The sequence below is a fragment of the Sciurus vulgaris genome (genome assembly GCF_902686455.1).
Source record: "Sciurus vulgaris genome assembly, chromosome: 18".
NCBI classification, from domain to species: Eukaryota; Metazoa; Chordata; class Mammalia; order Rodentia; family Sciuridae; genus Sciurus; species Sciurus vulgaris.
The window spans coordinates 22,119,612-22,134,142 of record NC_136479.1 but is presented as its reverse complement, the minus strand read 5'-3'; the positions used below and the strand labels follow the sequence as shown (position 1 = coordinate 22,134,142).

General features: G+C 45.9%; 2 protein-coding genes across 4 annotated transcripts in view; one reads left to right on the top strand and one right to left on the bottom strand.

Moving 5' to 3' along the window:
* Positions 1-969, bottom strand: part of LOC306649472 (transmembrane protein C16orf54) — a 56,515-nt gene extending 55,546 nt beyond the window's left edge. The window contains exon 1 of the mRNA XM_079120501.1: positions 802-969. The gene's annotated coding sequence lies outside the window, so the exon portion shown is untranslated. The remainder of the gene's footprint in view (positions 1-801) is intronic.
* A 64-nt stretch (positions 970-1,033) lies between these two features.
* Positions 1,034-14,369, top strand: KIF22 (kinesin family member 22). Of its 3 annotated transcripts, none has more exons than XM_079120487.1 (14): positions 1,034-1,191; positions 6,976-7,171; positions 8,617-8,744; positions 8,831-8,985; positions 9,175-9,384; positions 9,467-9,697; positions 9,811-9,964; positions 10,069-10,204; positions 11,820-11,988; positions 12,441-12,609; positions 12,986-13,053; positions 13,770-13,982; positions 14,074-14,133; positions 14,236-14,369. In XM_079120487.1, exons 1-14 carry the CDS (start codon positions 1,134-1,136, stop codon positions 14,281-14,283), a joined length of 1,995 nt encoding a protein of 664 aa, XP_078976613.1. In that variant the 5' UTR covers positions 1,034-1,133; the 3' UTR covers positions 14,284-14,369. The 3 variants fall into 3 exon arrangements, with proteins under 3 accessions (XP_078976613.1, XP_078976612.1, XP_078976614.1); XM_079120486.1 differs by having other exon boundaries at positions 12,986-13,098; XM_079120488.1 differs by lacking the exon at positions 1,034-1,191 and adding an exon at positions 3,332-4,359 and having other exon boundaries at positions 12,986-13,098.
* The last annotated feature ends 162 nt before the right edge of the window (positions 14,370-14,531 follow it).

The window sequence follows — 14,531 nt, the reverse complement described above, 5'->3', positions numbered from 1 at the left end:
CACCTAACAGTTGGCCGGTAATGGTTGGAGGGTAGCCAGTGCTCGAGAAGGCGGACGAGGGTGAGAAGCTTTGGCTGGGTGGATAGAGGGGGTCCTCAAATGACGAGGGATCTCCCTCCTGGGTTTCAGCACCAATGAAAGAAGCGCACAGAGCCACAGTTCAAAACAAATCACGGGAGAAGTTCCGCTTTATTCTGAAAATACATGCTCTTTTATAGGGCTGGGAAGAGCTAATAGTTCAGGGAAAGAGGCGGGGTGGCAGTTGATTGGACGGGGCCCTATTGCTGAGGTCCCAGGACGGGGTGGCAAGGGCTGATTTGCTGCAGGTCCGCCGGGGGGGAAGAAGTTACAAGGAGTAAAATCAGGAAGATAAGCTCGGCCAGCGCCATGTTGGCAGGGGGCGGGGGTGTGACCTTATACTTGGGCTCAACAAGAGATGAATACAATGTGACTGTCCAGAACCCAGAGTGGTCCAGATCTATAAAACTGACCGGATATCGCAGCACCATTAACTCCCACCAAAGTCCCACAATTAACAAAACCAACCCCACCACACAGACAGGTGAAACAACTTTTGAGGCAATAAAAAGTACAAAGTGAAGATCACTACCGTCGTTTACAAAATTATCGTTTCTCATCCTTATCTATCATCACTTCTCTGCCACTAAAATAGCGAAAATCGTATTCAGCGCAAGGGTATTTTTGGAGGAATCGATCAAGTGCCTTCAATCACTGTCTACTTGATTCGTACCAAGATTCGTAGTTAAGGAGGAAAAAATGAAACGAAAAGTTTGTACTTACACAAATCTACGCCGGGAAACCCGAATACCTGAAAGTGGTGCCGGGATACGTGCACATTGCACGCGGCAGCCACTGACACAGACGCCCTCTGCATCCGGGTGCGCACCGGAGCGCAAGCCCGACGTTAACGGCTGCGCGAAGTGCGTGCGCATGCGTCCTCCGCCAGGGGAAACTTACTTGCCGGACCCACAGTTGAGCTCTAGAAGGCGGGGTAGCTGCGAATCACAAGCAGAAACTTCCGTCAGCGAGTAGTTGTGATTGGTGGATACTAGGAGAGGGGCGGGTCACCGGGCAATTCGAATGGGAGAGGCGGGCCCGAAGGAGGGAGTGGAATGGACGCAGGGGCCTCTGTTCGGCTGAGGCGACGCGAGATGGCGGCGGCTACCTCAGGTACACGGACCCGACAAGGGTCTTGCGGGGTCCAAAATCTGCAGCCTGGCCTGGGCTCCGTGGGTTGCCAGGGAGAGTCCTGGACGGCGCAGGGACGGGGCGAGGGAGAAAGTTGGAGTGGGGGTTGCGAGCGTCAGGCCTCGGCCCTCACTGCTTCCTGCTCTCGGCTTAGATCAGTAGACTCAGGTTGAGACCCTACCTCGACCTAATTGCTTGGTTTGAGACTGTTGCATTTTTTCCTTTTTGAGCTTCAGTGTTTTCGTCCGTAAAATAAGGACCACGACCCCATCCCTGGGGGTTACTTGAGTAATCAAGAGAAAAGTTTCTGACGCTCTGACTCTAAGGACAAAAAGGAAGGATTTGGTTGGGTGTCTGAGAAGGTTTCTGTGCAGGACATGGAGTTTGGGTGCGGAGAGGTCCCCGGAGATGCAGACGTGCTAGTTGAGGTTCGCACTAGGCTGCAGGTGGGTGTGAGTTGACAGCAAAAAATGAGCCGAAATCACAGAAAAGGAAATTAAAGGACTGTTTCCTTTCCCTCTAATCGTGGAAGTGAATGCTGTTTTAGGATTGAAAAGACTGTTAGGACATTTAGAAACGTGTATGCAAGAGTTTGTTTACATGGGCCTCTCCTCTGCCTATGGACCGAATTCTGATCAGTGATTATGGTGGACACTATAACAACTATAACAAATTATCTGAACCCCTTACTGTTTTTCAGGGAAACAGACAATTAGGACAGTGTCCAACACACGTTGAGCTCTTACTGCGCTCCAGACACAGTTGTAAGCATTTTATGATTATAAATCATTTAATGCTCACAGTTTTACTAGGTGGTTACTGTTATTGTCCTTGTTTCCAAAATGAGGAAACTGCGGCATAAGTGGGTTAAATGACTTGCTTAGCATTAACAAAACTAGTAAACTTGGGGTCTTATTCACACTCAGTCAATTATTTATTTTACTTATTTATTTTTGAGACAGGGTCTCCCTAAGCTGCCCAAGCTGACTTCAAACTTGTAATCCTCCTGCCTCAGCCTCCCGAATAGGTGTCACACTAAAAATGTTTGAAGTGGGTTTCAACAGCTGAATAGGAGTTTGCTAAGCATTTATAAGAAAAGAGCACCAAGTGTTATTTATAATGTAAAGAAGGCCAAAGATTCTGTTGGCTCAATCTCCTCATCCATAAAGGAGAGAAAAGTTGAATGAAACTTGGGAATTGGAGAAGAGAAAATTAACATCAGCCAATCTCAGGGTTGTTTTTATGATGAGAGATAAGAATTCTTGTACTATAAGCAGTTCTTAACATGAGCCTCTCCTTCTCCCCTAGATTGTGAGCTCTGGGGCAGGGATAGCAGTGAGACATTTTAATGAAGAAAATGTGAAATGAACAAGCCAAATCATCAAATCTTAATTTGTTCAGCAAGTACTTCCTGAGTACCTATTCTGTGCCAGGCATTGGGAATAGAAAGGAGAGCAGGGTAAAACCTGTTCTAGCAGAGTTCACCAACAAACCTGCAGTTACTATGAAATACTTGGATGGAGGAGCTAAAGAGAGCAGTGGGTGCCCCTGGCAAAGCCTGAATGAGGTAGTAATGACTGCAGGGGAAAGGCTTTTTAAGAGGAGAATCAAGATTTGATATTTCAAACACTTGGAAGTGAGGGATGAAGAACAGCAGTTTCAGAGAGAGAGAATAGCATGGACAAAGGCCCAAAGGTGTGAAAGAACTTGATGTTTTGTAAAAACTTTAGGAAATTTAGGATAGCTGAAAATTTAAAGTACAAAAAAGGAAGTGGAAGAGTGGAATATTGATTGGAGAGGAGTGAGACTGGAAGCAGTAAGACCAGGTAGGAGGCTGCGGAGATGACTACCATCTTGAGCAAAGGTAGTGCTGTGGGATGGAGAAAAGTGGACTCAATAAAGAGATATTTAAAAAGATCAAATTGACATATGTTAGCTGGGCATGGTTGTGAACACCTGTAATCCCAGCAACTCAGGAAGCTGAGGCAGGAGGACTGCAAGTTCAAGACCAGCCTCAGCAACTTAGTGAGACCTTTCTCAAAAACCAAAAGAAATTAAAAAAATAAAAAGGACTGGAGATGTAGGGATATAACTCAGTGGTAAAGTGCCCCAGGGTTCAATTCCCAGTAGCAAAAGCCAGGGAAAAAGAACTGACATATATTAATCATTAACTGATGTTAAGAGAGAAGGTAAAGTTGATTCCCATCTTCGGGATCTGTGCTATTCGTGTGTTACAGAGCAGATGAGAAGGTTGCAGAAAGATGGGATGGATTCGGTTTAAGACAGGAAGAGTTTGAGTACCTATCTAAGAGATGTCAGGATAGCATCTCAGAATATGGATCTATAGTTCAAAAGAGTGCCCTGGTGTAGAAGTGCTGAATAGAAGTCATCAACTTTAAGAAGACAACTGAACCCAACAGAGCAGGTGGTTATGCCCATGGTTTCAACTGTGGGGCACTTTTGTCCCCCATTGAACAGAGTGGAGGTACAGAATGCGACTGGGACCTACTGAGTATGGGTTAAACAGCCTAAAATGCACAGGACAGCTCCACAACAAAGAATTATCTAGCCCAAGATGTCAGTTGTGAGGAAGTCGAGAGACCCTGGTCTAGAGAGAGGATAAATATTGAAGAATGACTAAGGAGCGAACTGAGAGCTAGTAAGACAACCAGAGGAGTGGATGGCATGGTAAAGGAAAATAGTGTGTCTTCCAAGAGTGTTGAATACTGCTGGGAAGTCAGATAGGATTGGGACTGAGTGTATCTACTGGATCTTGTAGAGAGGTTATTGGTGACCCTGCTGAATAATAAGGGCAGAAGCAAGTTGCAGGGGTTAAAGTGTGAGTAGCAAGAGAGTATGATAATCATAATAATGATAGCTAATTTTTACTGAGTATTTGCGGCTAGGCACTTTGCTAAATATGTACATTATTACTTATGTGGAATAGATACTGTTATTTTTATAAAGAGAAACTGAAGTTTGGGTGGTTAAGTAACCTTTCCAAGTATTACACAGCTAATAGGTAGAACTTGTCTCTGACTCCAGGTGCAACAGGGATACAAAGATGGAAGGGGCTGAGGAGGGATTCACATACAGACTTTGAAGTTAGACCGTCATTTGAAGCTGTTACTTGCTAGCTGTTGAACATGGGCAAGTAGATTAATTCCTCTATTCTGAGATTTCCATATGGGGATAAATATAAAATAAGACAACTGAGCTTTTTATCAAGTACCAGATGCTGTTTTAAGTATTTTTACATGAATTATTTTACTCCCCTAACAACCCAGTGAGTAGGTATTTTTAATTTATTCTCATTATATGGTTAAGGAAATTGAGGCACAGAAATGGAAAATCATCTCTCTAGGATATTCAATTTGTTGAACCCAGGTCATTTTATCTTCAATAATGACTCTCCCTACTATATGCTAGTTACTGTGCTGGCATTTTGCAGTAATTCCTTCAAATCCTCATAACAGCTTTACAAGGCCCACCCCCACCTCTGTTTTCTTGTTAGTTTTCTTAATGGCACTGGGGATTGAACCTAAGGGTACTCTGCCACTGAGCTACATCCCCAGCCCTTTTTATTTTGAGATTAGGTCTCACCAAGTTACACCAGGCTATCCTCAAATTTGTAATCTTGTAAAATCTTTGTAAAATTGTAATCTTCCTGTCTCAGTCTCCTGAGTAGCTGGGATTCCACTGCACATGGCCAGAACCGGAATTTATCCATTTATTTATTTATTTATTTATTTATTTCAGGCTGGGGATCGAACCCAGGGCCTTGTGCTTGCAAGACAAGCACTCTACCAACTGAGCTATCTCCCCAGCCCAGAACTGGAATTTAAACACAGCTGTCTGATTAATATCTATACTCTTCCTCATTGTAGACTTGACCTCCTCTTGTATGGATCACTGAGCTTCCCTAAGTATTTATATCTTTCCTCTTTGTTCTCTCAAAAAACACTGGAAAAAAGAGAGGAGGCTCCTGCACACATTTTTGACAAGACAGTAAAGCTCTTTGCACCTCAATTTTCTATCTACACACATGCAATTGCAGGTTTTTACCAGTTGGCTCCCAACTTTCAGGACTGCCATGAGGAACAAATGAAGACTAGAAAGCCAAGTGGTTTGTGAACCATACAGTGGAAATGGAGTTACTGACCCCATTTGTCAGATGAAAAAACAGGCCCAGTTTTTCAAACAGGCCCTCTACTTATGGGCATGCCTACTTATGTATAAGATTTTTTCCAGGGGCAATCTGCCTGCCTTTTTGTCTTGCTGTTTCTCTGATGACTTCATACACCAACCATTCTTTTGCCCTCTATGAGGCCTCTGACTCCCAGCAACCAGCTGCTGCCACCAGCAAGGAAGAGAAATTCAGAGTTGCCAAGAGCTTTCCACATTAGTACATAAAAAGGAGGCAATACAGCATCCTTGTTAAAAACAGAATTTTGGGAGTGAAGGGATCTAGGTTCGAATCCTACTATTAGCTATCATATTAGCTATCTTCCAACATAAAATAGAATAATGCCCTCCTCAGATGTTTTTTACCTCACTTAATCCCAACAAAAACAGGATTTTTTTTTTTTTTTTTTGGTGGTGGTGCTGGGGATTGAACCAGGACCTTGTGCATGCTAGGCAGGCACTCTGCCAACTGAGCTATATCCCCAGCCCTGCCACTGTGTTTTCTAATGATAAAAATAATTCATAATTGCTATTTTTTTCTCAAATGACTTCGATTTAATCATCAGAAGAAAACTAACAAAAAGCTTATGAGAAAGAAGAATTATATGTCAGTACCTTTTGCAGAAAACTAGGGCAGAAAGGGACAAGGGGCTGTTCTTCAACCTAATTCCTTCCAAACAAAAACATCCACAGTGTTATTTTTTAAAAATGTCACTGTTACAGTATTACAGAACTGAGCACCATAAAAAAATAAACCCACATAATCCTCCATCAGGAGAAAACCACTATTAATTGTTTAGGGGGATGTGTAAGGATATTATAACCTCAGATAAGAAATAGAGGCATAGCCGGGCACAGTGTCACATTCCTGTAATCCTAGCCGCTGAGGTTAAAGCAGGACGATTGCCAGTTCAAGGCCAGCCTCAGCAACTTAGTGAGACCTGTCTCAAAATAAAAAATAAAAAGGGCTGGGGGTATAGCTTACTGATTAAGTGCTTCTGGGTTAGATTCCCAATACAAAAAAAAAAGTACAAACAACTTAAAACTACTGTCTGGTTTTAAGCAGGATCAGATGTTGCCTTTTTTAAAAATTTTTCCCCAGTACTGGAGGTACTGAGCCCAGATATTAAGTATTATTCCTCAGAACAACCCTATGAAGTACTTAGTATAGTACTACTATACCTTGACAATTCAAAATAAGCCCCAACAGCAGAGTGTCCAGGAGTTCTTTAGAAATGTAAAATCTCAGGTTTGATCCCCAGCACTTCAGAAAAAGAGAAAAGAAATGCAAAGTCTCAGGCATCACCCTATGGACTCAAGACAAATTTGAATTTTAACAAGGTAATCCCAGGTTATTTATATACACAGTACAGCTTGAGAAGCCTCTGTACCCCAGTGAACTTGCAGAGAAGGTAGGAACTCGGCTTAGGCTTGCGGAGGTAGGAGGGCACCCACAGCACAACCAAGCATGGAAAGAGTTTTCCCCTTAGTGACCTGTGGCCCCTGGGCTTCCCAGCAAAGTTGGTCCCTGTTTCCTCAGTGCTACCACTATACTTTATGCCCATACCTTCTCTTCTCCAGGAGCTGGTCGCTGTCGGCTAAGCAAGGTGGGGTCTGGCCGGCGCCCACCTCCAGCTCGAGTAAGGGTGGCTGTGCGGCTTCGGCCATTTGTGGATGGAACATCTGGAACAAGTGAACCCCCCTGTGTGCGAGGCATAGATAGCTGCTCTCTTGAGGTTGCCAACTGGAGAAACTATCAGGAGACTCTAAAATACCAGTAAGTTTCAGGCTACTCCTTCCTCTCCTAGGCCTGCTCACATCACTTTCCTTTTCAGTTTCTTAGACCTGTGTCCCTAGGATCCTGCTCCCTCAGTACAGCTTTGTTCCCTAAACCTTCATTTGTTGATTCAGGAAATGTTCATGGATGCACATCCTGACAAGTCCTTTGTAGGAAAGACTAGAGGCTGAATCTGACACACATTACTATTCAATCTTATGGGGGAAACTGGCACAAATGGAGGAAGGAACAGCAAAGGGAAGCAGGGAATCCTCAAGAAGTGTTTGGGGGACATATGGAAGGATAGGAGACTATAGACCAGCCAGCCAACCCAGGCTACAGCTGGGCAGTGTCAGAGGGGATCACCCAGATTTTGGGAATGGAACTCATAAAGGCAACTACTTGAAGATTCCATTGGGGATTCAAAGTTCAAACTCCTTGGCCTGTTATTCTAGGCTGGGGGTGGCAGGCCTGTAGGTCAGATCTAACAAGGAGTCTTTATGTAAATAAATAAAATTATATCACTTGTTTACATATTGTCCATAGCTGCTTTGGATAGTAGTCACAGAGTTAATGACTGAATGGAACCACATGGCCCATGAAGCCTAAAATATTTACTGTCTGACTCGTTATAGAAGTTTGCTGGCTCCTATTCTAGCCCCTTAATAATCTGGCTTAAGTTTCTTTCCAGCCTTATCCTGTCAACATGTACTAATTTCCCTGTTGTAGCCTAAGTCACAGCCTCTCTGCCAAGGTGTAGTGAATGAGCTACAGGTGTGTTGAGCATCCTCTTAGCTACTCCCACAAAATACTATTCTGTATGTGCTGCCATATGAAACAGATTGGGAAGCTGAGCCCTTTCGCATAATGTCTTATCTATGTGCTATTCTTTATACTTAATTTTTTTATTTTTTTGTAGCAGGAATGGGACCCAAGTGTGCTCAACCATTGAGCCACATCCCCAGCCCTTTAAAAATTTTTTTTAAATTTTGGGACAGGGTCTCACCAAGTTGCTTACAGCCTTGGTAAGTTGCTGAGGCTAACTTTGAACCTGTGATCCTCCTGCCTCAGCCTCCTAAGCTGTTGGGATTACAGGCCTGTACCACCATGCCCGGCAAATTTCTTTCTCTTCTGGCAAAATCATTCTCCAGCAGAATTAACTCACTCCTAGTATGATCTTATTTTTGTTTTCTGTTTCATAGCAAAGTATCAGTATTAATTTGTCTATCCCACTAGATTGCAAAATCCCAAGAGCAGCAACATCAGATTTATTTCAGTTTTCCTAACATCAATACAGAGACTGGGACAAAGGAGCTGTTCAGTGGATGCTTTTAAGGTCTTTGAACCAGAAAAAAGGGATAGAGATTTTCTTTTAATCTAAAATCAGTGTGCTCTGGGTCTGGGTGTTATCAGAATGCCCAGCTAAAAATCCTTCCTACCTACAGGTTTGATGCCTTCTATGGGGAGAGGAGCTCTCAGCAGGATATCTATGCAGGCTCAGTGCAGCCCATCCTGAGGCACTTGCTAGAAGGACAGAATGCCAGTGTGCTTGCCTATGGGCCTACTGGGGCAGGTAAGGGAGCCAGAAGGGAACAGCTATGGTTCAGAAAGGGCTAAGGAAACAGGAAAACCTCATAGCTTTCTCCACTGTTTCTCCAGGGAAGACACACACAATGCTGGGTAGCCCAGAGCAACCTGGAGTGATTCCCCGGGCTCTCATGGACCTCCTACAGATGACAAGGGAGGAGGGTGCTGAGGGCCGGCCATGGGCCCTCTCTGTTACTATGTCCTACTTAGAGATCTACCAGGAAAAGGTGAGGCTCATCTCTGGTTGGGGAGGGAAGAAACAAAGAGCCAAGACAGGGTTCTAGAACATGAAGCTCTACTGAGGTAAGGGTAGCATATTGCACAACTTTTTGAGAATCCAATAGAGAAAAAGAGACTGGCCCCTAGGAAATTAGCAGGCTATGCATGGAGAATTGGCCCTACTTGTTACTCCTCAGGTATTAGACCTCTTGGACCCTGCATCAGGAGACCTGGTGATCCGAGAAGACTGTAGAGGAAACATCCTGATTCCAGGCCTCACACAAAAGCCTATCACTAGCTTTGCTGATTTTGAGCGGCACTTCTTGCCAGCCAGCGGAAATCGGACTGTAGGAGCCACCCGGCTCAACCAGCGCTCCTCCCGCAGTCATGCAGTGCTCCTGGTTAAGGTGAGACCCATTGGCAAAGGGGAAGCCCTGGCAAGCCCTGGTAATCTGAGTTAAGCCTAGTGCCCTTACTCTTCCCCTTCAGGTGGATCAGCGGGAACGTCTGGCCCCATTTCGGCAGCGGGAGGGAAAACTCTACCTGATTGATTTGGCTGGCTCAGAGGACAACCGGCGCACAGGAAACCAGGGTCTTCGGCTCAAGGAGAGTGGAGCCATCAACACCTCCCTGTTTGTACTGGGCAAGGTGGTGGATGCACTGAACCAGGGCCTCCCTCGTGTACCCTACCGGGACAGCAAGCTCACTCGCTTATTGCAGGTCAGACCCAGAAAGGGCCAGGAAAGGAGGTTCTTAGGCTTGCTGGGGGTTGGGAGAATAGTGGTTGGGAAGGCTAACATTCTGGCCCATCCACTCCAATCCCCATCTGTCAGGACTCTCTGGGTGGCTCTGCCCACAGCATCCTCATTGCCAACATTGCCCCTGAGAGACGCTTCTACCTAGATACAGTCTCTGCACTCAACTTTGCTGCTAGGTCCAAGGAGGTGATCAACCGGCCTTTCACCAATGAGAGCTTGCAGCTTCATGGTGAGAACTAGGGGAAGCAAGTGGAAAGGCCAGGTCTTGGCAGTTGGGGGAGTTTGCTGAAGCCACCCTTCACCACCCCGCATATACTTTGCCCAATCTTTTAGTCTTGGCACCTGTTAAGCTGTCGCAAAAAGAACTGCTAGGCCCATCAGAGGTGAAGAAAGCCCAAGGTTCTGAAGAAGAGGAGATTGGAAGCCCTGAGCCCACAGCAGCTCCAGTCTCTGCCTCCCAGAAACTCAGGTGAGAAGTGGTACCCTGGGTGTATCCCCATTCCTGCTAGGTCTCAGTGAGCTACAGAATAACAGTGGGTTTATCTTGTCAGATCCTTGAGCAAAGACCTCTTTGAACTTGTTCTTCACCCAGTGAATTCACTCAAAATCCTACTCTGTTGAAATACTGAAGTGCAAAGATCAGTTTGTTCTCAGTGCCACTGTCTTGGAGATATATGGAAGCCTCTTTGTTGGGCTTACGGCCTCTTCCCTTTCCATTTTCCAGTTCCTTTACACACCTTTGGCAAAACTTCAAATTTGGGGGCAGCTGTTTCAAGGATGAGCAGTTTGCTTTTGGTTCAAGAATAATCTGAGATCTTTCAGGTTCAGAGGATGATAGCAAAGCAAAGGAGACAAGGAAGAGATGAAGACAGATGCCTCACTTGTGACTTCTCAGTCTGTGTTAGGGGCCAGCCTCTCCAGGATTCTAAGGAGCTAGTTGCTGTCAACCCTTAATCCCAACAACTCCTTCCTCCCTCCCCATTTTTGATTGTCCCATCTCATGCCCAGTATATACTAATTCTCAGATCACTTCTGTTCAGTGGTCTTGGATTTTCCCTGACCACTTGACCTTTCCTGACCCCAAGGAGCCACTTTGCCCTGTTTTTACTCCTGGCCACATAAAGCCACTATATAAGTGCTAAGACTACTGAACAGAGGTGACCTAAGAATGCCAAGGATCACTGGACACCTCAGGGGGCAGTTATAGTTGAGGAAGATGCCATATACAAAAGGTGCTTGCTTATTCATGACCCCATCTCTCAATCTTGTCTTTGCCAAGCCATATGTTAGCAGTTCCCTCTCCTATGTGCACAAACTTTAGAGAAACTTACACATTTGTATTATATAAACAGGAGGGTTCTCACTCTGATAAGGGGAGCCCATCATACTCAGACCCTGAGGTTTCATTTTTCAGGAGGGGAAAGATTGGAATGTTAGCATGTGATGTCAGATAGGTAGTATAGAGAGAGTAAGCTGCTAGTTCTGTGAGAGCAAAGAAGGAAGAAATGACTTTTAGTTTGCCCCCGTGTATTCTGATCTAGTCTTCTAAGGACTTGCACATTAAGAACAGGATATTGTCCCTGTCCTTAATGAGCTAGTTCTTAGTGTAGCAAAGAAGATGCACAGTTACTCTGAACATAATAGGAAAGGCAGCTTCAGACTAACTTTGAAAGATAACTGAGATCAGAGATGAGGGGTGATATTCCAGGCAGAAGGAATGAATGATAGACATTACTGAACACAGCCAGTACTTAAGACAGGCCTTTCCCACTGCCCACAGGTTAAAGACTTGGCATTTGAGGTTTTCAGTGGCTCTCCTAGCCCTGCTAAAGATGACCTCCTCCAGAGCCCTTGCTGTCACTCATTATGATCTCTTTACTTATTAGATGGTGAGTGTCTCCAGGGCAGGGCACTGTCACAGTTTTCTAATACCTGGCACTTGTGTTCTTAGAGGTTACTTAGCCTAAAATATGTCAGAGAGGCTGGATCACTTATTTAGGATTCTGGAATCATAGATACACCAAATTGAGCAACAAAAGGTGAAGAGAGGAGGGAGAAGGGGAGTAACTTCTTTGTCTGCTCAGCCCCCTTCAGAAGCTAAGCAGCATGGACCCAGCCATGCTGGAACGCCTCCTGAGCTTGGACCGCCTGCTGGGTTCCCAGGGGACCCAGGGCACCCCTCTGCTGAATACCCCGAGACGAGAGCGGATGGTGCTTATTAAGACAGTGGAGGAGAAGGAGCTGGAGATTGAGGTAAGTGTTGGAGGTGGGCCAGGGTTCTTATTGGTCTTGAGAAGTGATCCCAGGATCTCCAGACAGGGAAGAACACTCAGGCTAGACTACAGCCCAGTTTTCACCCTGTACTGAAAGCTCTCAGACTTGTGCTTGAACCTTAATGACTGAACTTTGAAAAACAACTGAGATGAGATATGAGGAGGTAAGAGGAAAATATTCCAAATAAATTTTGCATTGTATTTCCTAAAACCCAGCTCACATTCAGTGAGGACCCTATTTGAACAGTCTTCCCTTCTGTGTTTACAAATAGTTGTGTTACACCTCTTGGTAGCCCCTTAATCATTCAAAAGCCCTTAGTTATTTTAGGTCTTACCTGTGTCCTGGTAGGTTCTCCCTGTTTCAAGCTCCTGTTCCTAATCTGCTGCTCTGGGATAGGATCTGGGTCATATCTTCCTGAACCTTTCCAACAGAGGCTTAAGATGAAGCAAAAAGAACTGGAGGCCAAGGTCCTGGCTCAGGAGGCCTCGGACCCAAAGGAGAAGGAGAACTTCTCACTCACAATGCTCCGACCCCTGCCCCGTCGCACAGTCACAGCAGCAAAACCCCTGAAAAAGGCTGTGGTGATGCCCCTACAACTCAGTAAGTTGGATCTAGGGACCAGCAGGGCCCAGATAACTGAGATCCTGTAAGGAAGGGTAGGAGAATCCATCATGTCATTCATGTCCTCCCAGCATATACTGGCCCCAGGGAGGGTTGAGATCTGAAGCAGTGCTGGGTGCTATGCCTTTAGGTGTTTAGTACTGTGGTAGAGAGATAAGTATATGATTGATATTATAATGCAAGACCATCTGAGATTACTTCTGAATACAGATATAAGAAAGGTCATGTGGTAACACAAATGGTTAACTAAGGGTGGAAGAGGACTGGGGAATTGGATGGAAGAACCAAGTGGCTTTCAGGGAGGAGGGGGAAAGTGGCCTCTGCTCTAACTCCAGTTGACAATTCCTGCTTTCAGTTCAGGAGCAGGCAGCATCCCCAAGTACTGAGATCCATATCCTGAAGAAGAAGGGCCGAAAGAGAAAGGTGAGACTAACTGGAGGTTTAAGATGCACATCAAATCTAACAGAGGTAAGGGGCAGTGAGCTCTAGGGGCAGGGCACTGGCCTTGAAATCATACATCCTGGCTGATACCTGATTTTAAGTCTTCCAGCTTGCTCACCCTGTGTCTGGTGATGGTGCCTGCTAAGGCATTTAGAGTGAAATGCAACAATGTGGATGTCCCTAGTGTGTTGGTTATTTTGCCACCTGTCAAGTTTCCTTCCTTCCAGCTGGCTCCCTCCCTCAATCAGCAGCTGACTACATGCAGTGAGTGTGTAGCCTTGCTTATGCCCTCTGCAAACTTAAGAGCCCACTGAGAAATATGACATAAGCACTGAAGAATCTTAAACACACACAAGCTCCTGTGCCCAAAATCAAACACTAGAACTACCCCAAAACTGAGGACTTTCAGGAGGTGCTTATTTATGGCTTTCTCCTATGTACTCTCCCAGGAGAAAAGCATTCTTTTGAGAGGTTTAAGCGTTTGCCTTGTGCTTTACATTCATTAATGATCAGAATGCTGAGAAAGGTACTAGTATCACCACTAGTATAAATTGACTAAAATAAGAACTAGTTTAGAGGGAAGGATTTTTGGTCACACATTTGACAGGAGAGAAGAGGCTGGAGAGGGCGGGGAGGTAGCTGCTGCTAGTCTTGGCAGAGTTGTCCAAAGCGCTTTGCTGTTTCTGTCACTCACATAGCTGGAGTCCTTGGATGCCTCAGAGCCTGAGGAGAAGGCTGAGGACTGCTGGGAGCTACAGATCAGCCCAGAGTTACTGGCCCATGGGCGCCAAAAAATACTTGATCTGCTGAATGAAGGTTCAGCCCGGGATCTGCGGACCCTGCAGCGCATTGGCCAGAAGAAGGCCCAGCTTATCGTAGGCTGGAGGGAGCTCCATGGCCCCTTTACCCAGGTAACAACCCTGCATGGGCAGCCGGGTTGGGGGTGGGGCAAGGTGGGCCTTCGCCCCCAGTCCCCTTCCCCCATCGCTACCTTCCTGCCAGGTGGAGGACCTGGAACGTGTGGAGGGCATCTCCGGGAAACAGATGGAGTCATTCCTGAAGGTAATCTCGCGCACACACGTGTACACACACACACTCGCTCTCCCTGGCCTCTACCCTGCCCCCAGCTCTAACGTTGCTCTCCCCTTCTTTCCTGTGTTGCAGGCGAACATCCTGGGCCTGGCCGCCGGCCAGCGCTGTGGTCCCTCCTGACTGCCAGCTTCTCGCGCTGCCTTTTATATATGTATTTTTGAGTCCTTGTATCACCGCGTGTTGTAAATACAGTTTTTACTCCCGTGCTTCAGCCTGGTTTTTGGGGGGCGGGGCCAGACGTGTAATTGCCCTTGGGGTCGGCCACGAGCTGTGCGGGGAAACTTCTTTAGACGCCATCTTCGGGAAACCACGAACCAGGACAGGCTTGTAAATAAACCGCTGGAATGGGGAGGGGAGGGGACGGTGGC